The sequence below is a fragment of the Panthera tigris genome, chromosome A2 (genome assembly GCF_018350195.1).
Source record: "Panthera tigris isolate Pti1 chromosome A2, P.tigris_Pti1_mat1.1, whole genome shotgun sequence".
NCBI lineage: Eukaryota > Metazoa > Chordata > Mammalia > Carnivora > Felidae > Panthera > Panthera tigris.
In genome coordinates this window covers 8,627,234-8,649,783 of record NC_056661.1, presented here as the reverse complement: position 1 = coordinate 8,649,783, position 22,550 = coordinate 8,627,234, and the positions used below count along the sequence as shown (strand labels likewise).

At 60.3% G+C, this 22,550-nt stretch overlaps 2 protein-coding genes across 5 annotated transcripts; one reads left to right on the top strand and one right to left on the bottom strand.

Moving 5' to 3' along the window:
* Window positions 1-1,952: 1,952 nt before the first annotated feature.
* PRKCSH (protein kinase C substrate 80K-H) lies at window positions 1,953-12,528 on the bottom strand. 2 transcript variants are annotated; one of them, XM_042978235.1, is made up of 17 exons: window positions 12,442-12,528; window positions 12,141-12,257; window positions 11,445-11,540; window positions 11,293-11,350; window positions 10,284-10,401; window positions 8,741-8,870; window positions 6,118-6,202; window positions 5,437-5,515; window positions 4,674-4,760; window positions 4,144-4,332; window positions 3,972-4,071; window positions 3,455-3,524; window positions 3,122-3,211; window positions 2,861-2,935; window positions 2,651-2,750; window positions 2,402-2,565; window positions 1,953-2,264 (listed from the first exon to the last, which is right to left on the bottom strand). In XM_042978235.1, the coding sequence occupies exons 1-16, from the start codon at window positions 12,515-12,517 to the stop codon at window positions 2,419-2,421; spliced, it is 1,617 nt and encodes a 538-aa protein (XP_042834169.1). In that variant the 5' UTR covers window positions 12,518-12,528; the 3' UTR covers window positions 1,953-2,264; window positions 2,402-2,418. The 2 variants fall into 2 exon arrangements, with proteins under 2 accessions (XP_042834169.1, XP_042834170.1); XM_042978236.1 differs by having other exon boundaries at window positions 4,165-4,332.
* Window positions 12,511-22,285, top strand: ODAD3 (outer dynein arm docking complex subunit 3). 3 transcript variants are annotated; one of them, XM_042978234.1, is made up of 13 exons: window positions 12,511-12,626; window positions 15,250-15,371; window positions 15,472-15,549; window positions 17,613-17,783; window positions 17,882-17,983; window positions 18,094-18,219; window positions 18,375-18,497; window positions 18,985-19,137; window positions 20,096-20,256; window positions 20,339-20,495; window positions 21,089-21,244; window positions 21,670-21,754; window positions 21,928-22,285. In XM_042978234.1, the coding sequence occupies exons 1-13, from the start codon at window positions 12,587-12,589 to the stop codon at window positions 22,044-22,046; spliced, it is 1,593 nt and encodes a 530-aa protein (XP_042834168.1). In that variant the 5' UTR covers window positions 12,511-12,586; the 3' UTR covers window positions 22,047-22,285. The 3 variants fall into 3 exon arrangements, with proteins under 3 accessions (XP_042834168.1, XP_042834167.1, XP_042834166.1); XM_042978233.1 differs by lacking the exon at window positions 12,511-12,626 and adding an exon at window positions 13,433-14,017 and having other exon boundaries at window positions 17,616-17,783; XM_042978232.1 differs by lacking the exon at window positions 12,511-12,626 and adding an exon at window positions 13,435-14,017.
* The last annotated feature ends 265 nt before the right edge of the window (window positions 22,286-22,550 follow it).

Sequence of the window (22,550 nt, the reverse complement as noted above, 5' to 3'; positions counted from 1 at the left end):
GTTTTCATTCTTTGTAAGGAAAAAAAAACCCACAAAATTCCAACAGAAGCCAGAGGCCGGAGCCCCTGGGAGCCCTCGCAGCCCCCCACCCCCCGCAGTGGGCCCAGTCAGAACTGAGAATTGCAAACCCCGAATTCAGCTTCAGTTGCCCCTTCCTCCGGTGTCCCTGCGTTTGGTGTCCGGCCATGGCCCCATCTGACTGCCCAGCTCTCTCTCCCCCGCCCCTCCCGGTGTTTGTTATTAAACGTCTGTGGAGCTTCTGCTGCAAGGAACAAAAAGAAAAAAAAAAAAATCAAAAAAGCGACAAAAAAAACACAAACAGAAGAGAAAAAAAGCGACAAAAAAAAGGAAGAAAAATAAACACACAGAAGAGATTAAAAAAAGAAAAAAAAAAAAAGAAAAAAAAAAAGACATAAACTGGCACCAGTTAACTTTCTTGTACTTTTTTGCCGAATTTAGCTTCTTGTAGTTTTAACTTATTGCTATGTTAACTATTTATTCTCCTTGTTGCCCTGTAAGGACATTTGTGTATATTTCTGTTACTTCATCCAGTTTGCAAGTTTAAAGGAACCACGATGTTCTCTTTGTTTCTTTAAGTTTTGCTGAGACGTGGTTATGCCTAATTTATTTATAAAAGGGGAAGTGGAATCATTAAAGTAATAATAATTATTAATAACAGTAATGGTAGCCGAGCAGCGCCCGGGGGGGCGTGTGCTCTGTGGGGCGGTCCCCGCGGCCAGCGACGTCCGGGGTCTCAATGGGATTCTTTTTTGCTCGTCTTGAGAATTTTTTCAGTCCTATTTAGCTGGTGAAAACCCTAGCTTGTTCTTGATACACGAACCTATTTATTCTTGTGGTTTTTAAGTCCTCAACCTCCCAGCTCCCCTCCAGCAGGGCGGGCACCCCCAGCGGGTCCACCCCTCTCCCTCTGCTGTTTCTTGGGGCTTTCTCCCCTCCGACCTCCGAGCGCGGGGACACGTGGGCACACGTGGGCAGCGTGCAGGAGGCGTCTGTGAGCAATAAGGGCTGGGTTTGTCCCCTACCCTGGGGCAGCCAGGCTCTGCGGAGGGGGCACCTCCCCACCCCCCCACCCCCACTGAGGCCTAGGCCCCTGACACCCCCAAATCTGGGAGGGGACTTCTTTTTCTAAAACACAGAACTCAGCCCAGCCAGGCCCCCTCCCCAGAGGCCAGCCCCTCACCCCAGGGGCTGGGGGTGGGGGGGGCACCTGGGGTCTTCCACATCCCTGGGGGTCAGGGGCAGGGCCCGTGGGATGGGGGCTCAGCCCCTCCAGCCCTCCCTTCATCCTGTTACTTATTCAGAAGGTTTCAAATCACGACAGAGTCCATGTTGGAGGTGATAAAGAACTGTAAAAAAACAAAAAAAAAACAAAAAAAAGACAAAAAAACAAAAAAAAGACAAAAAAAATCACAAAACCCCAAAACCCAACAAGAACACTTTGCGTTGCGTTTAGACTATTTATTACCGGGATTACAGGCCTGGCCGCGGTAACAGACTTTTACATGGAATTGTTTAATTATTTGTACTTTTCATGCCAGAAAATAAAAGTTCAGAATCTTACGGCCTCGGCTCATCTGTGTGCGGGTGGGTGGGAGGGGAGCGTTAGGAGCGTGTGCCCTGACTACGTGGCCATTCCTAGGCTACCGTCCCTCTCTGGGCCCAGCTCTCATCTGGAGCCCCTGGGCCTCCCCAGGACACACGTGACTCGGGTGGGGTGGGTGGGAAACTGGCGCAGGCAGAAACCCAGATGGGCGTGGCCCAGGGTCCGTCTGTCCGGTGGTGCTGGGCTTCGCTGCCATCGCAGAGATGGGGCATCTCAGATACGAATCGGGGGCTGGTGAGACCCTAACTGCGGAGCCGGCCCCGCCTTCCGCCCTCTGCCCATCCCAGGGGTCCGTTCCAGACCGGGGCAAAGCAAGACAGACGCGGCCTGGTTGGGGGATCACGTTTATTGTTTTGAGGTCACAGGTCAAGCCACTCGTCCCCACGAGGAGGGAGGCAGACACCCTGGGCAGGGTAGGGGGGCACCCACGGAGGGCGAACTCCTCTACTCCACCCCTGGAGGCCGCCGGGGCCTGGGAACGTGGCCGTGCCCTGCCCGCCCCCCGAGAGCAGGGCACAAAGCTCCGCACGGTTTCTGGCCCCACCGTGAGGACCAGGAGACCGGAGGGGCGGGCCCTGGTCCGTGACTGAGGAGCAGGCGGGTGGGCGGCGCCGCTGGAGCTATTTCCATCCTTGAGGTTCTGGAACCAGAGAGAGATCGAGTGAGAGAGAGGGGGCTGTGAGAGAGGGGGCTGGAGGGCTGGAGGGCGGGGAGAGAAGCGGCGGCCACCCGGGTCTGTGTTCCTGGCGCCCGGCCGCGCCCCCGCTCCCTGCGCACCTCCGCGCCCAGGAGGGCTAGAGCTCGTCGTGGTCGCCTTCGGTGGGCTGTTCGGGCGGTGGCTCCGGGCAGGCGGCCGGCGTCATCAGCTCCATGAGGTACTCGCAGCGACTGGGCTCCGTGGTGCTGGTCACCACCGTCTCCTTGCCACACAGCAGGCGCACCTGGGGCGGGCGGGAAGGGGCTCGGGTGGGATCGGACGGGATAGGGCCCCCGCGCGGCACCCCCCAAAGCCCCTCGGGCACTCACAGTGGTGGAGCGGTTGGGGCCCTGCCAGCAGCCCGTCCCCTGCTCGTACTTCATGGCGCTGAACTTGTCGTGGTCGGGGCCAGCCCATGAGCCCCAGGTGCTGTGGGAGAGCAGGGCGGGCTCAGTGCGGGGGTGGGGGGGAGGGTGGCGGGGGGGGGGGGGGGGGGGGGAGGGGGCCGGGGAGAGGGAGCCCAGTCTGAGCCCACTCACCCGAGGCTGGTGGGGGAGCCGCCGAGTTTGGGTTTCTGTGAGACGAGCTTGAAGGGGCAGAGCCGGTAGACATACCTGTCACGGGAAGGGGGTGGTGGGCAGGGGACACAGGGCCCCGGCCTCCCCAACGTGCCCACACGGACGCCCCAAACTCCACTGACCGCCCTTAAGGCAGCCCCCCCCCCCCACTCCCCTGGGTCCTGGCCCAGGCCCCGCCTCCCACCCCGCTGGCCTGGGGGGGGGCGGGCAGGGGGGGCGCACTCATTGGTGGTGAGCTCGTAGCACTGGCTGTACAGGTAGGCGAACTCTCCGTTGGGGCCAAAGTCAAAGGAAATCTCCTGCTCCAAGTTCCTGGAAGGGGAGGCCAAGCAGGTAAGGGGCAGCCGGGTGCGCCACAGCCTCATTCAAGGACAGCACGGGAAGGCCCACTCCGGCAGCCCGCTGCCACTCGGGGGCTGGACCGTCTGGGGACCCTCCCTGCAGGAGCCACTACTCAGCACAGGTTGCCTGGGCAACTTCCCATTACACCTCCTCTGGGGAGCTCGGCGGCCTTGGAAACCCGGCCCAGCTGTAGCCAGACCCCGCCCCCCTTACCTGATGGACTCCTGCATGTCCCTCAAGGACCGCTCGGCGTCCTCAAACTTGTTGCGGGCCTCCTGGGCGGCTGGAGGGGATGGGCAGTGTGGGGGGGAGGTCAGAGGTGCCCCAGGCCCCATCCGGGAAGAAGAGGGAGGGGGGGCCGCAGATACACCCGCTCCTGCCAGCAGACCCCACCCCGCTGCCCAGGCTCTCAACCCCTGAGGGAGCGGGGCCAGCACTCTCGGGGCCTAGCTGGCTCCTCACCCGTCGGACGACACAAACAAGCCGCAGCCCGGAGAGGCAGGAGAGGGCCCCTGGGGCTGACAGGGGTGGCGATGGTTTCTCCAGTTCCAGATGCCCCCTCCAGGATGGCCCAACCCCCCCCCCCCTCCGCCCCCCGCCAGGCTTGCTCAGGGCCAATGCGAGCCCACCTTGGGAACCAAGTGAGGCCAGCTTCACGGGCCCCTGCAGGTACAGGTCGTGGGGGCACAGGTTTGGACACGGTCCCCTCCCTCCCCTGCCCAGCCCTCACCATCAATGAAGGCCTGCGTCTGCTCGTCGTAGGGTGGCATTTTGTCCTCTTCGGGGGGGCTGGCTGCAGGCTGCGGGGGCACCAGTGGGGGCGGGGCCTCCTGGGGGAGGGGCAGAGTCAGCGAGTGACCCGGCCCCCGCCCAGTCACCCCCCTTCTCCCCCAAACACACACCTTGGGCTGCTCCCCCTGCACCTGGGAATCTTCTTCCTCCTCTTCGTCCTCTTCTTCCTCCTCTGTCTCTTCTTCCTCCTCCTCCTCTTCCTCCTCTTCCATGGGTGGTGAGGGCACCGGAGGCCGCTCCTCCTTGGGCTCTGTCAGGTCAGGCTCCGAAGGTGCGGGCGGGGGGCTGGTGGGCAGCGCCTGGTGGGGGTGCGGGTAGTCGTGCCACGGACACGGCCGTCCACCCCCTACTTCGCGGGGGCTCCGGTCCCAGCTCACACCATCACCCAATGGGCGGCCTCGGTGACTCCACCCCTCCCAAGGGGCCTGGAGGGAGGGACAGATTAGCTGTGTGGGGGGGGCCTCCACGGAGGGTGCTTGGGTCACCCAGCTGGCCAGGGTGGCCCTGTGCCAGAACCAGAGGCAGTTCCTTTGTGAGGCACTGGTCGGGGGGGGTGGGTGGGGGAGTGGGGTGGAGCGGGGGGCGGGGGGGAGACTGGGCAGGGAGGGGGTGCCGCATCCCCTCTCCTACCCCCACTGACCTCAGGCCGGTACTTGTCCCTGACGGCAGCCCAGACGCGGTCATAGAAGGCAGCAGGGTCACTTTGACTGTCTCCCCCAAGAAGGGCCTGTGTGCGTGTCGGGGGTGTTGTCAACGTCAGGGCTTCCGCGTGCCCCCCTGTGCCCCAGGCACTCTCGAGGGGGGCCTCAGGCCACGGTGCCAGGCACGGATGGGCCCTGACCACCCATGGCCGGGCCCGGGCCGGGCCGGCTGTAGTGGAACAGGCTGAAGGGGGCAGCACCGGCCCGAGGGAAAGAGGAGGGGACCCAGAGGAGGGGGGCGGGTGGGGGTGAGGGCCGGAGAGGCCAGGGAGAGAAACCGAGGGACAGAGAGGGAGAGGGGGCTACAGAACACAAGTGCCCGAGGCCGCTGGGCCCTCAGGGAGAGGCAGAGGCCCAGGCAAGGCAGGGAAGGACCCAGCAACAGGGATCCAGACCCGGCTAGGCCAGGGAGCCATGACCCGCGTGCTAGGGGGGCAGAGTGCATACACACACTTGGGGAAGCACCATGGGGCTCTTTCCTAACCAGATGCCCCCGTGGCCCCCGTGTGGTGCCACCAGGTCCCAAAGGACAGGGAGGAAAGCAGGGCCGCTACCCTCTTGCCTCATGCAGGCAAGGTCAGGTGGGGCCCTGGGGACAGTCCTTAGCCAGCCTGTCCCCCCCTTCCCCCTGCCTCCCGGCCCTGAGGTCACCCTAGGGCAATGCCCTCTGGAAGTCCCAGGACGAGGAGGAGGAAGAGATACCTGAGCCTCCCCTTCGGACAGGGCCCCATCACCATCCGTGTCCAGCTCTGGATGGGTCTGCAGCTCAGCGACTGAGACCCTGCAGGGGTGCGGGCAGAGGCCAACGGAGGGGTGAGGCCCACTGGCTCCGGGCCAGCTACCTGCTAACCCCCCAACCAGGACCCCTCCCCAGAACTTGTTTTAGGACCTCAAAGGTGGGGAGGGCAGCACAAGGTGGGAGAGGGTGAGCTCTGGCCTTGGGGTCAGAGTGGGGCCCAGTCCCCCATCTCCTACCCCATCCTGAGGACCCCACAACCCTCCAGGGGCTCCCAGGAGAGACAGACTCCCTCTTCCCAGCAGCCCACCCTCCACTCAGCCGTTAGCCTGGGGCCGGCCAGCAAGTTCAGGGGCACAGTGGGACTGGAAGGGGTCTGGCTTTCGTCAGAGTCCCAGGCCACAGAATAGACTTGGGAAAAGTAATGGGACCCCCAGTCACCTCGCCTGGCTCCTCGAGGGGGTAGTTTCCTTCACCTCCTACCCTCAAGGTTTTCCTGGACCCACTTTATACCTGAGCGAGCAGAGGCTCGTTCAGAAATAACCTGGGACTAGCTGAGGACTCGAAGGGGAGGTGGGGCTGGGGCGCGGGGTAGGGGGAGGTGGGAAGAGGGAGCCCCGGATCCGGGACAGGCCAGGCAGACTCACAACCCATCCATATTGTCGTCCAGCTCCTGGAAGGCACTGGCTGCCAGCTCCTGTTCCCGCTGGGCCTTGGAAGCAGCCTGCTGCTCTGTGGAGGGACCAGCTCTGTCACTCACCACCCCGAGACCTGCCCTGCCCCGACAAGAAGGGGCTGGCAGACCGCACAAGGGCAGGGGGGAGACCAGGCGTAGGCCTCCCGTGTCCGGGAGGCCCCCTCGAGAAGCAGCCGGCGCACCCCACCAGGCCCACTGGGCTGCAGCTGGGCTCCGGGGTGGGGTGTGGCCAAGCCAGGAAGGCTTATGGGGGTGGGGGGTGGCAGGGAGTGTCCCAGGAAAAGGGAAAGCCAGCCCCACCAGAGCAGGAACTGGGCTGTGGCCGGTGGACGGACGCTGGACAAGGGGCCACAGCTGTGCCTCTGCTCCGACAGTGCCTCCCCTGCAGGCCTCACCCCCACATAGGCCGGGGGGAGGGAGAGAGGCCACAACGCAGCTGCGATTACTAAGCTCGTACTGTATACCAGGCCTCAACTCAGCCCTCTCTAGCCGGGCAAGCGGCGTCTCCTCTGCCACGCTGTGGGTCCCCCCCGGAGACCCCGCAGTGTCCCAGCAGACCAGGCTGGCACTGTGTCCCTCTCACACGTGAGGCTGGACGAAGGGACCCGCCCACGGTTACCGGGCCGGCAAAGGGCAGAGCCAGGGGCAGAAACGCACAAAGGTGCAGCAAGGTCAGCTTCCATCAGATTGCGGGGAAGAGACTCCCCGACGTCACAGCAGGGAGACGAAGGCAGGGCTTGGGGACAGCCATTTGACCAACAGAGCCTGAGCGTGCTTCTAGCTGGAGACTGCCCGGGAAAGAGGGGAGATAACAAAGCCCAGGGTCTCCCAAGAGCAGCGGATGGGGGAAGCCAGGGGCTGGGGGCAGAAACAGCCCGTGCTGAGGGGAGGAAAAAGGGAGTCCGCAGACGCCACGAGGATTCTGGACGGGAGGCCTCCCTGTTCACCTGCCCCAGGCGGGGCACAACGGCTCCAGTCTGCCTTCAGGTCGTATCCAGAACCTGCCCACTTCTCTCCACCCCCGCGCTCCCCACTCCGGCCCAGCCCCTCTTCGCTCGCCTGCACGAACGCGATCAGCTCCTCCCTGGTTTCCTGGCTTCTGTTCCTCCGCTGCTCTGAATGCTCTACGGCTCCCACCTCACTTGGGGTAAAAGCCCTCTCCATGGTCCCCAAGGCCCTGCCCTGGTCTCCCTCCACACTCTCATTCATTCCCTCCAGCCACAGGGCCTCCTAGCTGCTCCTTAGAAACCAGACACGATGCTGCCTCAGGACCTTTGCACCTGTGCCCCCTGCCTGGCTCACTCCTCCCCTCAGCAGGCAGCAGCTTTCTCCATCTTGTTCGGTGCTGAACTCACCGGCACCTGCGGTGTGCCTGGCACGTAGCAGCCACTCCACCAATGCTGGCTGGCGGAACTCCCGGATTACTGACTATGAGCAGCCAGGGCAGACAGACGGACAGAGAATGCAGTCGGGGAGATGGGAACCATCAGTGTGGACTCAGAGTCAGGCTGCCCGACTCCTGGTTACCAGCCCTATGAGCAGCTAGGGCCACGCTTCCAAGTCCTTCCAGCAATGCTATGCCCTTCAACTGGTCCGGTGTGGCCTCCTGTCCCCACCCCACCCCCCACTATCTGCTGCCACAGCGTGACCCCCACTGGACAGACAGACTGTGAGAACCGGGGCCAAGGCTTCTGACTTCCCATAATGGCAGCACAACCCGCCACAGGCGAGAAAGTGCCGGACAAAGCATAAAAAACACCTCCAAGCAACCAAGGTGACATAGATTGCCGGGACGAAGAACAACTCAGGAAGGGAAAAGAGCACGAAGCTCCTGGCAAATGGGGATGTCTGTCTGGATGAGAACATGGGACACAGGGAGAGCGAAATCAAAGCCCCAGGTGGGGAGGAGAGCCGCCCCCGCCCCATTAAGGGGTAACTAAGCTGTGACCCCTCAGGGCCATCCCCTTAAGGAGAGACTGGACCAGAAAGCACCTAGCCTGTGCTCACACCTCGGCTCACCCTGCCCGAGAGGGATCTCCAGCCTTCGATCTGGACTCGGGAGACCCCCTCCCCCCACACCAAAGGTAGTGTCCCCACGTGGCTGGCAGAAAGAGAAACCTCTCCTCCCAGAACACAATCACTTCTGCTGAGCTGCAAATGATCCCTACAAACGAGTTTCAAATCCGATGACTGACAGGCAAAGACAACGAGGTGCGTGGGGAGCAGAGGCACCACGATCAAAAGTCGGTAGATGCACGGGGAGCCTGCGTGGCTCGGCTGGTTGAGCACCTGACTCTCGATCCCGGCTCAGGTCAGGTTTGTGAGGCTGAGCCCCCCATCGGGCTCTGCGCTGACAGCACGGAGCTGCTTGGGATTCTCTCTCTCCCTCTCTGCCCCTCCCCTGCTCACGTATGCGCGGGCGCGCTCTCTCTCTCAAAATAAATAAATGAAAAAAAAAAAAAAGGCTGGTAGACGCAAGAAACAGCAGATAACGGTAACGAGCAACGGTCTCCCGGGCCCAGGCTCTTCCCGGGCAGGAGACACGGGCCAGCCGTGGCCACCCCATGACGCACCTTCCCACCGCTTCTGGTGCCGGTCCTTGGCCTCCTTCTCTGGCTTCTCCGCCTCCTCCTTCGCCATTCGCAGCACCTCCACCTCGTCCTCCAGGGACTTCTTTCCGGCCTGCAGCTCGGCGAGCTTCTCCTGCGTGGGCCAAAGACACGACGCTCCACCTCTCCTTGCGTGCTGCCTTCCTCCTCCCGAGCGCCGCCCCCCCCTACCGCCACACCACACGGCGGTCACAGGCGACCCGGCCCCCACACACACCTCCCTGGATCTCCCCCTTCGTGTGGCTCCCCACGGCTCGCCGGAGAGAGACCCGAACACCCCAACGTAGCCCCCGAGGTCCCGTATCACCGGGCCCACCTCTGCGGCATCTGCCCACGGCTACCCCAACAACAGTTAGACGGCCCCAAATGCTCTCTGCCTCCAATCCGTCACACGTGCTTTCCCTCCGTCCAGAGCGCTCTGCGTGGCCAACTCTGTATGACCCTATTGACTTCACTTTAGATAGAGGCCTCCTCCTCCTCCTCCTCCTCCTCGGGCCTTCCCTGCTTCCTGCCCCCACAACGGGGGGGAGGAGGGAGACGAGTCGGGCACGAGTCTCCTCTATGCCTCATAGCCCCAAATGTCCCTTTTTCTTGGACGACCTGCCCTTGAGGGAGTTCCAGGTCTGCTTCCAATCTCATGCCCAGGACACGGCACATCCTGGGCCTCTGTGGACATTCTGAGAAGGAACGAGTGTGCTGCGTGGATGGGGCCCCAAGCTGAAGGGTCTTAGCCCAAGCCCCCACGGGATCATTTTCCTCCTCAGACCTCGGCCAACACCTCAGCCGGGCCTGCTTCCAGGATCCTCCTACTGCCCCAGGAGGGCAAAGGTCACTTGGAGCCAACCTCACTGCATGGCGCCCCCACTCGCCCCTGAACTCAGAAAGGACTCCGCTGCCCTCCCCACCCCAAACTCGGGAGGGACCTCACTGGCCAGGGCACGGAGATGAGAAAGACCTGGAACCTTCCCTGGGCAGCAAAATACAGCTGAAGCCCTTGTGCGGTCTGGCAGGAGTCCGGGAGCAGGGGGAGGATTCTGACCCATCTAACAGCCAAGGGGGTGGCAGGCAGGGTAGGAAGAGACACATGCCCGGGGACACAGTTTCCTCCAGTGCCCGCGGCACTCACCCTATTGAACCAACCCGGCTGCTCGGACAATGTCCTGAGTCCTCCCCCAGAACCGGGAGGTCACATGGTCACTGGCCTCATCTTACAGATGATGGTACCACGGAACCAGGATGCAGAGAGGCGTCGCTCCTGTTCTAAAAAGCAGGAGGGGCGCTCCTCTGAGCCCACGTCAGCCTGCCGCCCGAGGCCCTGGTGGACACCTGTACTGACCAGCACTTGGGAATGGCTTCACCGATGGCTAAACACCCAGCGGACAGACGGTCACTGACCCCGGGACTCCGCCAGTCAGGGGCGGGAGTCAATCCAACCCAGCCTCGCCAGCCCATGGCTCCAGGCCTCAGGGCCCAGATGGTCCTGGGTCGGCCCCAAGGGGTCCCTCACCTGCTTCTCCTCCCGAGCCTTCTTCCAGTCTTCAATAAGAATCTTCTTCAAGCGGAACCCCTCTCGGGTGACCTCTGCCATCTGCTGTAGAGTCTCTCTCTCCTTACGGCCCTTCTCTCTGCGGGGCAGGGGACACACAGGCACCACTAAGGACGCCCTTAGGGCTCACCAGGTCTGCTTCTTCCAAAAGGGCCCAGCCCCCTATCTGCTGCTCCCTGGCCCCCCTCTCCATTGGAAACATAAAAGGCAAACCCTCCTCCCCCGCTTTCCCAGGCTCTCTTGGCTTCAGAGCCCATTACCCCTGTCCTTGGGAGGGAACACAGTGGTCAGAGCCTCAGCCACTCTAGGGATCTAGGGAAGGGGCTGGGGAATGCTGGGCTGTGGGGCTAGAAGTCGGCTCCCAAAAGAGAAAGAAAAGCACTGAAATCACAGATTCCCAGACAAAAAGATCGCTAACTGTGTTGCACCTGACTCAGCCCGTACTTAAAAGATCGTCCATCAGGTGAGTTTACAGAAGTACTGGGACTTCCAGCTTCTCCGAAAAACGAATGTAGCTTGGCCATCTGCCCTCAACTGACAGGAGTCAAGGGGCAACTGTCCCTTTAGAAGCCATAACGCCTGCCACTCCCTACGGCCTCATACTCAGCTGGCTTCTGCGGTTTAGGCCACCTGCCTGTGGGCATTTCAGGTTTCAGGTCCTGCCGTAAGAGTGCAGCAATTGAAAGATCGGAGTCCCGCACTGGACCGAGCCTGGGTTCGAGTCCTGGCTCGGAAATCTCCCAGCTACAGGAACACCCGGGGAAGTCACCTTTTTCATTCTACACTGGACTCTCCTCATCTGTTGAACAGGGAAACAACTGCACCTGCTTCTGGGCCCGAGGTCATGTGGCAATGTAGCGTTCGTTCAGGAGACGCGTGGTACAGATACACGAAAGCAGGAAAGAGAGGGGCTTGTTCCCTGGCCGGGGGTGAGGCCAGGTCCAGGCAGCAGGGGGCGCCACCCACGTACTTGCACGTATTCTCACAGACGATCCCGCTGTTGTATTCATCTGTACCGTCACAGCAGTCTGAGAGCAGAAGCGGGGACTCAATCGGACCTGGCGGTGGCTCCTCCTTCCTCCCTCCCCCCGCCCCCAACTCCCGGGGGGTGATCTCACTCACCGCAAACTCCATCGTTGACCCATCGGGAGGAGATGTACAGAGGCTTGTAGCCAGTGTTGGTGCAGTGGAAACTGCCATTGGGGCAGGCGGCGGTGCCTGCGGGAGGAAGGGAGAGTTTTCGGGCCGTGCTCAGGGCCAGCATGCCGCATCCACCCGCAGGCAGACCCCCGCCCCCCGCCCCCCGTGCACGTGGACAGCACGTGAAACGTGAGAGCGTGACCGATGCCGAGGAAGGGAAGGAAGGGCAGCCCCACACTCAGGGCCTGAAATAACCCCCCCCCATCTCTCCGTGCGGGGCGCTCTGAACAGGGCCATGCCAACCGCCGTCCCTTGCCTCCATTTCTTTGTCCGCCCCTGGACCCCACCTGCTCTCCCATCCCCGAATATTGGCACCTCCACTGTCCGCACACTTGGGGATTCAGTTGAGACCTCACTTTCTGACCCTCGGGCTGGGTAGGGGCCTCTCTGGGCTCCCACGGAGGCGGTGGCCCTCCTTGCCAAACCACAAACCACTTGCTTCTAAGTGCCTGCTTTCCTCCACTCAACAGGGAGCCACGTGAGGGCAGGGCTGGGTCTGTCTTGGTCACCACCACATGGCCTGGTATTTCCCAGGCACTCAAACAACACAGGAGCGAATGAATGAATGAATGAATGAATGAATGAACGAATGAACGAAGGAAAAAAAAAACAACTCACCTGGCTCATCTGAGCCATCCCTGCAGTCACAGTAGTCATCGTTGACCTGATCAAAAGGGATGGTGGCAGAGCCATCCAGGCAAGTGAAAGGCTTGGACTCGTCGTAGAAGTGATGGTCTGGGGACGGGGGTAAGGGGCTCAGCCCAGGGCCAGAAGAAGCCCTCTCGGTCGAATGGCACCTCTGCCCCCCACCCGGCAACTGAGCATTGCCACCTTCCCTACCCAGAGGCCAGGAAACTGAGGCAGAAGGCTCAAGTCGGGCCCTCCCACACCCTACTGCCACCTCCAGCGGCTGACTCACTGGTGAGGGAGACGCCCCGGGGTCGCTTGACCTCCACGGCCCAGCACAGGGGCAGCAGCAACAGCAATAGTAACATCTCGCCGGAAGCTCGCAGGCCGGAAACTGATTCGGCGGGGGGGAGGAGGAGGAAGCCGGCTGCGGGGAGATGTGCTGTTCCCCACGCTGCGACAAGAAAGGGACGGCAGGTCAGTGGGAGAGGGCTACTTCCAGCCAGAGGAAGTTACCTCTTCCTCCAGCCAATTGGATTCCTCCATCGCTTCCGGGCAATGGGGGCTCAATGTGCTTCCGATAGGGGGGTGAGGGCTCCCCAATCTGAGCCAGAGGGAGTCTCACTTTGCTTTTATCAGTAGTGGGAGGCTCAGAACCTCCGCTCACTGTTGGAGGGGGTGGTGAGCTCTCCAATTCCCGCCAGTAGGCCGAAGGGGTTAACAGTCTCCCTCTCTACCGACGCACACCCTCCGGCTGCCCCCAGTAAGAAATTGGGGTGAGCCCCCCCCCCCCGCGCTAGTTCACCACCTACACGAGGCCGGGGCAAAGGTCAATATCCACCGCGCCCCCCGGCTCTGCAGCCAACTGTTCCTCCCGAAAAAAGAAAGCGGAAATGTGTAGGACTCGTCACTTCCGACATCAGGCCGCGCGGCTCGGAACGGCGACTCGAGGGTGCCATGTTGGGAGTGGCAAGTGGAGGAGGGGATGGGCTGGAACACAGGCGGCCATCTTGAAGAGGACTCTGAAGTCTTCGAGGGGATGGTTCTGACGATTCCCGCTTAATGGCGGCACAAGATGCCTCCATCTTGGGAGTGGCAGATTCTGCAGCCGGAAAAGAAGGTTCCTGAAAAATGCTCTCCAATGTCCGCGGAGTGGTGGACAGGGGGATTGAAAAAAACAAAAACATGGGGCTGGCTCGGTCTGTGGAGCTTGCGACTCTTGATATCAGAGCTGTGGGTAGGAGCCCCACGTTGGGTATACAGGTTACTTAAAAATCAAATCAAATCTTAAAAAAAAAAAAAAAAAAAGTAAGCACGTGACCCCAAAGTACCCTCCCCCCAATATCCTGAGGCGCGGCTTTGCCAGCCCCCTATTGGGCCGCCCCTCTGCGCAGCGCTAGCCAATGAGAGTGGTGGTATGGAACGCGGGCGGTTTCCATGGGAGCGCTGGAAGGAGGAGGGGACGGAGGTTACCTAGCAACCGGGAGATGCTGCGAGGCCGCGCCAAGCAGTCAGAAAGTGCATTCTCCCTGAGCCTGAGGAACTCGCGTCGACGACGGATCTCAGACAGGGGCGATTGCTGGTTGCCACCTTAAAATCTCCAGGGGCTCTAGGCCCCAACCTAGTCATGACGTCTCCCCTGTGCTGGGGTGCGTCAACCAACGTCCTGCATGCTCAGGACCAGGCTTCGACCTCCTCCAAAGTCAAGAGAAGTCCGACTCGGGCCAAGCACCGCCACCCCCAAGGCAAGGGCGCTGCCCACGCCTGGCTCCCACTCCTTTCCAAGGCGGGACCCCTCTACACCGGCGAGGGGACGTCCACTGTGAACGCGCAGGTGGCAGAGTTACAAAAGAAGATACAAGTGTTAGGTAAGATGGCTCGAAAGAACACCAAGAATCAGGAGTCAACAGTGTCCACCCAGCCCTTCGACCAGGCACGGTGTGACAAGGGCCTTTCCCCGGCATTCATCCAGGTGACCAGCTTCTGGAGGCAAAAATCCGTACTCGTTCGTGGTTTTCCTCATCCCTCTTATAAAATCTTCCCAGGGCCCAGAACCAGCTGGACTGTGGTTCATACTTTTGGGTAATTTCAACTCCCATCACGCACGGGGTGGTGAAGAACATAGATTCTAGAGCCAGATTTTCTGGGTTCAAATCTAGGCTCTGCGCATGGTGTTTGATCTTGGGGGACTGTGAGTAACCTAATAGGTCTCAGTTTCTCTGTTAGTAAAATGGGGATAGTGAGAGTACAGCACCCCAGATAGTTGAAATGTATAACGTGCTTAGGACAGTGCCTGGCACATTAGTAAAGCACTCTAAAGTGTAAACCAATGTTTTTCAATGGAAGAGGGCTATTTTGCTCCCAAATGGACATTTGGCAATGTCTGGGGACATTTTTGGTTGTCACATTGTTGGGAGGGGGGTGCTACTGGCATTTAGTGGGTAGAGGCTAGCGATACTGCCCAACACCTGACAGTTCATGGGACAGCTCAAAACAAGTAATTATCCACCCCAAATGTCAGTCGTGCCAAGGTCGGAGAATCCTGACATACACCATTAGCATTATCGTTTTGTTATTATTAGAAGGTTATCTTGCACGGTAGTTGAAGGAATGGGCTCTGGAATCCGACTTTCTGTAACCTTGAACAATCTAATAAGCCTGAGCCTCATTCTTCTCATCTGTAAATGGGTATGATATGGGGGGCACCTGGGTGGCTCAGTCAGTCAGGCACATGACACATGGTTTCAGCTCAGGTCATGATCTCACCGTTCGGCTTCGGGCTCCGTGCTGACAGTTCAGGGCTTGCCTGGGATTCTCTCTCTCCCCCTCTCTCTCTGCCCCCCGCCCCGCTCATTCTCCCTCTCTTTCTTTCTCTAAGTAAATAAAAACTCTTTTAAAATGGGTATGATATGGATATGGATACATACCTATTGACATACGGTATCTGATACTCGGAAAGTTCTTTGTCCGGCATCCAACATAGAATAAGAGCTCCAACTGAAGTCTAGTTACAATATTAAGTCGATAAGAAGAGGAAGGGCTTCCCTCTGGGAAGCCCTCCACCCCCTGTGACACTGACTGTGTACCTCACATGACTCAGAGGGTGACCGGAAGGCCTTTTATGAGAGCACCCAGTGGACCATCAAGAAAAATCAGAAGACCATCGCCCAGCTCCACGAGGAGACCAGGACGCTGCGCCTGCATTTGGCGGACCTGCTCCAGGTGAGGCTGCCGAAGTGGACGAGAGGGTTCCAAGAGGCAGGGCGGCACCCCGAGGGGCAGGTGGGCTGGGTGTGTGGTGACTGAGCTCCCCTTCTTGCAGGGAGATGAGAAAATGGTCCAGGCATTGATTCGGGAGTGGAAGTCAGAGAAGCCATACCTGAAGAACAGGACAGGCCAGGTTTGTCCCACCCCACTCCACAGACCATCTGCCCTCATTTCCAGCTCGTGTCCCCTCCCCGCTGGACTCCCTGCCTCCCGTCTCACCCTCTTCTATCCTTTCTCCACACCGGCTGGCATTTAGTTATTGGCTCAATTAATCTTTATCCCACACCGACCATGTGCTAGGCATGGTTTTAGGTACTGGGGACTATGCAGTCAAAAAAAAACCAGACCAAACTTCCACTCCCCAAAACTTCATATCGTAGTGGGGAAGGAAGGAAGGAAGGAAGGAAGGAAGGAAGGAAGGAAAGAAGGAAGAAAGAAAGAAGGAAGGAAGGAAGAAGAAAGGAAGGAAGGAAGGAAGGAAGGAAGGAAGGAAGGAAGGAAGAAAGAAGAAAGGAAGGAAGGAAGGAAGGAAGGAAGGAAGGAAGGAAGGAAGAAAGAAGAAAGGAAGGAAGGAAGGAAGAAGGAAGGAAGGAAGGAAGGAAGGAAGGAAGAAAGAAAGAAGAAAGAAAGAGAAAGAAAGAAAAGAAAAGAAAGAAAGAAACAAAATAACTTCCAGTAGTGACAGGAGAAATGAATAAAACAAAACAGAGTGGCTTATTAGAGATGGATAGGGCCAGGGGTTTGCACTTTAGATTGGGGGGTGGGAGTCAGCAAAGCTCCCTCTCTCTAAGAAGGTGATATTTGACCAGAGAGTGAGACAGGCAGGGAATGATGTGGGGAAAATGCTCCAGGCAGAGGGAACAGTAAGCACAAAGTCCCTGAGGTCGAAACAAGGCAGCTAGTGTGGCTGCATGGGAAGGAGGGAGTGGGGCTCTGTAGGAGATGAGGTCAAGAGAGTCAGCAGGGGGGTGCCTGGGTGGCTCAGTCGGTTGAGCGTCCAACTCTTGATTGCGGCTCAGGTCCTGATCTCATGGTTCAGGGGGTCGAGGCCCACATCTGTCAGCACGGAGCCTGCCTAGGATTCTTTCCCTCTCTCTCTCTCTCTCTCCCTGCCCTCCCCCACTCGTTCTCTCTCTCTCTCTCTCTCTCTCTCTCTCTCAATAAAGAAACTTTTAAAAGAGAGTCAGCAGGGGCTGAACCCTGCAGGAGGCTTTGCTGGCCAGGATGAAGGGTGCAGGTTTTATGAAGAATCAGAGAAGAGGAAAATGGGCTGTGGGGATGCAGGAGTGGAAGCCGGATGGAGGTCATCCAGGTGAAGACAGTGTTGGCTGCCCTGAGACAAAAGTGGTGGAAATAGGGAGAAAGAGAGATCTCTGGGAAAACCTTTGAAACAAAACAAAGCATTGCTAACAAGCTGGACGTAGGTGGGATGGAAGAAAAGAACAGGATGACATCAAGCTTTTGGACTTGAGCCGCTGGAAGGATGAAGCTACCATGAGTCGAAAGGGAGAAGATTCAAGAAGGGCAGATTTGGAGGGAAATGATGTACTCGATTTTGGTCATGATGGTTTTGAGATGCCAGTGGAGATGCCTGGAAGGCAGTATAAATATGGGCATATGAGCCTGTACAGCGGGGGAGGAGGGAGAGAGTCTTCAGTGTATAGGTGACCTTTAAAACCCTGAGACTGAGGGCACCTGGGTGGCTCAGTCAGTTGAGCGACTGAGTCTTGATTTCAGCTCAGGTTGTGATTTCAGGGTCGTGGTGTTGATCCCCGCATCGGGTTCCATGCTGAGCATGGAGTCTACTTAAGTTTCTCTCTCTCTCTCTCTCTCTCTCTCTCTCTCTCTCTCTCTCTTTCCAGCCCCCCCCCCCCCCGCCAAGCTCGCCCTCTCTGTCTCTAAAATAAAAAATAAAACCCTGAGACTGGATAGGATCGTCGAGGGGGTGGGTGTGAACAGAGGCGAGGCTGTCTCTCCCAAGGCCAAGGAAATGCAGAAGCGACAGACAGCCGGTGTGGCAAACTGGGGAGCGGGGGTCCTGACAGCCACCAAAGAAGACAATGGGCGGGGAGAGGGGATCAACCAGGTCAGATGCTGCTGAGGCCGGGAGATGCGAAACAAAATCTGGGAGAAGAGAGGGAGGGTTAGGTGGGAGGGTTCAGGCTCCCGCTCTCGGCGCCCCCCCCCTCCCCCCAGCAGGCCCTGGAGTACCTGGAGCACCAGCTGAGAGAGAAGGTGAAGCAGCTGGACGCCCTGCGGCACCAGGTGGGTTTGCAGCAGAAGTTGCTGGATGAGCTCTGTCTGCAGTACAGCCTACGCGAGCTGGAGCGGGCAGAGGCGCGAAGTGGCAACACGGAGGTGGCCAAGGTGAGGCTGTTGAGATGCAGGGGGCGGGGCGGGGGGGGGGGGATCCTGGGGAGAACTGGAGAGGCGAGGGGACTCAGCCCATCCTTGCTTCCCTCTAGACCTTGCGGAACCTGGAGAACCGCCTGGAGAAGGCCCGGATGAAGGCGGAAGAGGCCGAACACATCACCAGAGTATACCTGCAGCTCAAGGCCCATCTCCAGGTAAGGACCAGGACGTCTGGGGGGAGGGGTGGTGGTGGAGGCAAGTGGGAGGGCCAGCCTGCCCAGGGACGGCGGTCACAGGCCTGTCCCACCCCCCCCCCACCCCCCAGGAGGAGAGCCTTCACTTGGAAAACCGGCTGAAATTCATGGAGGCCGAGGTGGTGAAGACAAAACGTCAACTAGAAGAACTGCAGGTGGTGGACCAGGAGGCGTCCAAAGCCCGGGACATGGCCAAGGTGCCAGCCTGCCAGGCCCCGGGGATCCTGCCCCGGCGCCACGGTCTCCTGGGGCGCAGAATCGGAACCCCAGCTGTCCTCGAGCCCCTCCCACCTACCTCCCGGGTCCCTGGGAGGTCCCAGCTTGTCCTGCTGTGCCCCTGTCGTTTCTCCAGTATCAGCTGCAGCGTTTGGAGGAGTCCGTGTTCCGAGAGCGCAAGAAGCGTGAGTGCCACATATCCGAGTGCAAGAAGCGCGCGGAGGAGAGGAAGCTGCAGAACCAACGCTTGGAGCGCAAGGTGGGCGTGTCCAGGGGGGCGGGGCGGGGCCGACGTGGCCCCGCCCGGTTCCAGCCACACCCTGACTGTTGGCCCACACCCTGGACCCGGCCCTACGCCGCACGGGTCCTGACTCCGCCCCCACCTCCACTGGATGCCAGCGCCGCTCCCACATCCCTGACCTCGCCCTCCCTCCACCTGATCGCCCCGTCTGGAGAACCTCCGGACCGCCCCTAACTCGCGGGTCTTCCCCATCCTTCCCCGTCCGCATACCCCCCACTCCGAAAGCTGAGCCTGCCTGCTAGCCCGCCCCCTCCTCACAGGCCCCGCCCCCGCTCCTGACCCCGCCTCTTTGCCCTGCCTCTGAGGCTGCGGGTCCCCGGCCCGCCCTTTCCCGCACTCCTGGCCCCGCCCCCTCCCGGGCCCCCGTCCCGAAACTCCTCTCGGGCCTGGGCCCTAAATCCTTGTCTGAGCGCTAGCCCCAGCACTGACCTCGACCTGCGCGCAGACCCAGCGCGAGCACGTGCTGCTGCAGTCCGAAGATCTGACCCAGGAAAGACTGCGCGCCAAGGAGGAGACGCTGAAGCAGCGCTGGAGCATGTACCAGATGGAGGTGCTTTTCGGCAAGGTCAAGGACGCCACCGGCGTGGCCGATACCCACGTGAGTGCTGCCCGCTGCCCGCAACCCTCCCCGCCCTGCAGTCACGCTCGAACTGAGCCCAGGCCAGTGAAGCCAGCACACCCAGCCGCCCCTTTCTGCTGGCCCAGTTCCTCAGCACACAAGCCTGCCCTCTACTTAAAAGACACTCCTTCCAACTCCAGTTACCGCCCCGTTTTCCTGCCGCTCCTCACAAGCAAAACCCCCTGGAGCTGTCTACACTCGCCACCATTCCCCCTCCTGTTTGCTCTCATGCTAGCACTAACTTCTTTGGCATGTCAGCTCTGTGAGAACTGTGAGTTTGGTCTCTCCTGTGTCTCCAGTGTCTGTAACATGGTCCGGGGCACGGTAGACTGACTGCCCAGTGCCACTCTCAGACCCTTGGCAAGCTGGGCCCCTGCCCTGGGGCCTATGCTTTGCAGCATTTTCCTTGAAATTTGCTAAACCCTATGTTTCCCGCCGGTGGATACCGGTCCCACTGGACCCCAGTTCAGTCTCTCCCCTTTGGACACTCTCCCACTCGCTACTCCTCCCATAGGGCAACCCCGACCTATGGGGTCATCTGGGGCACTGTGACCAGGCAACTTTCCAGAAATCGACCTGATGGGCAGATAGCTCCGGAGATTGGCCATGCTTCCTCGCTGGGTTGGGCGAGATTCACAGGCCTAACACGGATGGCAGGTTGATTTTGGAAAGCAACTGTGTTCTCTGCTGCCCTGCACCACACGCTGGTTTTACCTGATTCAAATTCCGTATAGAGACGAGGGCCCCACAAAGATTGTGTGTTGGGGACTGCCCACCCTCCAGGCAGCTCTGAGTCTAGCTCACAGAGTCCAGAAGCATCGCTGCGCAGAAGCCACCAGCTTAGGCCATCTGTCCCGCGTGCCCAGGGGAAAGGAGGAGGGGGTGCACCCAAGCCTGCCCGGGGCCCTGCCTCTGACTAGAGCTGGGCGGCCTGCAGGCGGTGGTGAGGCGGTTCCTGGCACAGGGCGACACCTTCACGCATTTGGAGGCGCTCAAGAGCAAGAACAAGCAGAGGCTGCTGACGCTGAAGCAAGAGAAGCAGCGGTTGCAGCAAGAGTTCGAAGGCCTCAAGTACTCGGGGGAGGCCACGCTGGTGAGGTGAGGCCCCGGTGCCCAAGGGAGAGAATGGGGGCCCCGGGGCCCCAAGGGGCTCCAGCGGCGACCTCCCCATCGCCTGTAGCGAGCAGAAGCTGCAGGCTGAGTTGCAGGAGCGCCTCGAGGCTGAAGAGCAGCGGCGCACCGAGGCCCAGGATAAGCTGGAACACACAATTCAGTCCGTGCAGATGACCAGGGAAGGCCTTGAACACCTGGCGGGCAAAATGAAACGCATTGCTGTGGTAGGCCTCACCCGCAGGAAGCTCGGCCCACAGCCTCCCACAGCCCAAGAGGCTGGGGTTCCCGCCCCTCCTCAGGGGAGCCTACAGGGGACCCACCCTATGCCCTGCCCGGGATGTCAGAGGCCTGCCTCCAGGGGGAGACCTCCCCCACTGCTCAGAGTCCCCAACCCCTGTCCCTGCGGAGAAACCCCTTACTTCTCAAGAGGCTCAGGACTTCAGAGAGCCTGTGCCGGCTTCACCGGAAAGTCCCACCTTGCCTCCGCACCCCAAACCCCAGAGACCCCACTGCGATGCTTGGGCGGCCTGAGACAGGGGAAGCCCCAGCCTGCCGGAAGCAGAGTCCCATTTCTTCTGGCTTCTCCCGAGTTAATACTCCCTTCTCCCACTAAAACCCCTCGCTCCACCAGTTGTTTTCCTCTGGAGTTCAGAGGCTCTCCCTTCACCTGCTTGGCCCCTTGACAACAGAGGTCCCGCCGCACAGGGGAGATAGTACCACCCCTGTTTGGTGGTCCCTCACCTTCAAAAGTCTGGTTCTGGAGGGGGGAAGCCCCCCCCCCCGCCCCGGGCTGACTCGGCTCCGCCCCCGGCCTCAGGACGCCGGCAGGTTCGCCAGAAAGGTGCTGGATCCCAAGGCAGATGACTATCTGCCAGCCCTGCTGGGCGTCGTGGAAGAAAAGCTGCTGAAGTTGCAGGCGCAACTCGAGAGCCAGGACGTTGCCGCGATGCTGCACCACCTCGCCAACCGCGAGGTGCCGGTTCAGCCAGGGGGCGGGGCTGAGGATGCAGGGGCTGGGGCGGAAAACCAGGGAGCCGGGGACACCCCTTGGGAGACTAGGGAGGAGGCCTATGGGCCGGGAATGAGTTTCAGGGGCAACGTGTGAGGTCTGAGGGGCCGGGAGACCTTCCAGAGGGACCGGGAGGCCACTGGGCAGGGCTGGGGCTTGCGTGTGCGGGGATCAAGGGGCGGGACCCCAGGGACCAGGGGCGGGGTTGGGTATCTCGGAACGCATAATTTGGCTGGGCCCGAGTAAAACTAAACCGGAGGGGTGGGCAGAGGTCTCCTGTGGAATCAGGGTACATCTTGGAATGGGGTGAGGAAGGGGCGGGGTACAGAACTTCCCTGTAGCCTCTACCCTGCCCACTCTCTTTTGTCCCTCTCCCTCCCTCCCTCCAGTTCTACTCCATCCTGGAGGGAAGGCTGCCCCGGTACAACACCCGCATCGCTCTGCCCCTTGCCAGTCGCAAGGACAAGTTCTTCGGTCAGTACGGTCAGGGAAAAGGGGCGGAGCTGGGGGCCCAAGCCGGGCAACGAAAAGTGGTCCGAGGCCGGGCCTGGGGCCAAGGGGGGGGGAGGGGGGGAGGGGCGGTAAAATCGGGGAAGAGAAATCTGAGCCAAGAATGGGAACCCGGATCCCCTCACTGCCCTCCGCAGATGATGAGGAGAGTGAGGATGAAGAGAGCAACGTGGCGACCCGTGCGGCGCTGAAGTTCCGTTCCCAGAAATTAATTGAATCCCGCAGCAAGAAGCGCAGTCGTTCGAGGAAGTCCTAGGCTCACGCTCACACCCACCTGGTGCTTCCGGGCCCTTGCGGAGCTCCCAACCGTTCTGGGTCCAGCCTCAGGCCCTCGGGCCCCTTGGAGGGCTAAACGCGGCCGGCACAAGGGAGCGGAGAAGGCCAGTGGCGCCGGGAGTAGAAAGGGGGGCCGGGCCGCCCGACGTTCCCACAGTAAATCTTCCAAGGCCGGCCCGCGCAGGCCTCGGAATAGCGCAATAAAGGTCACCGACCAGCCCCCTGCGTATTTGCCTCTCCTTGACCCTGCATCGCTGCAAACTAAACCGGCCGCCCCTAAAATCCAGGGCCCGTAGACTCCACCTTCTCTGACCTGGGGAGTGAGGACTCCCATCAGTTGGGGACACAGATTGAGCACCCCCACCAACAGGAAAATAGGAGATACCTCCACATCTGGAGAGGATCAGGTGTGGTCCACCTTGAGGACAGGGTACTCTCCTCCTGGGGCAACAGACACCCCCCTCCCCCCCCCCCCCCCCCCGCC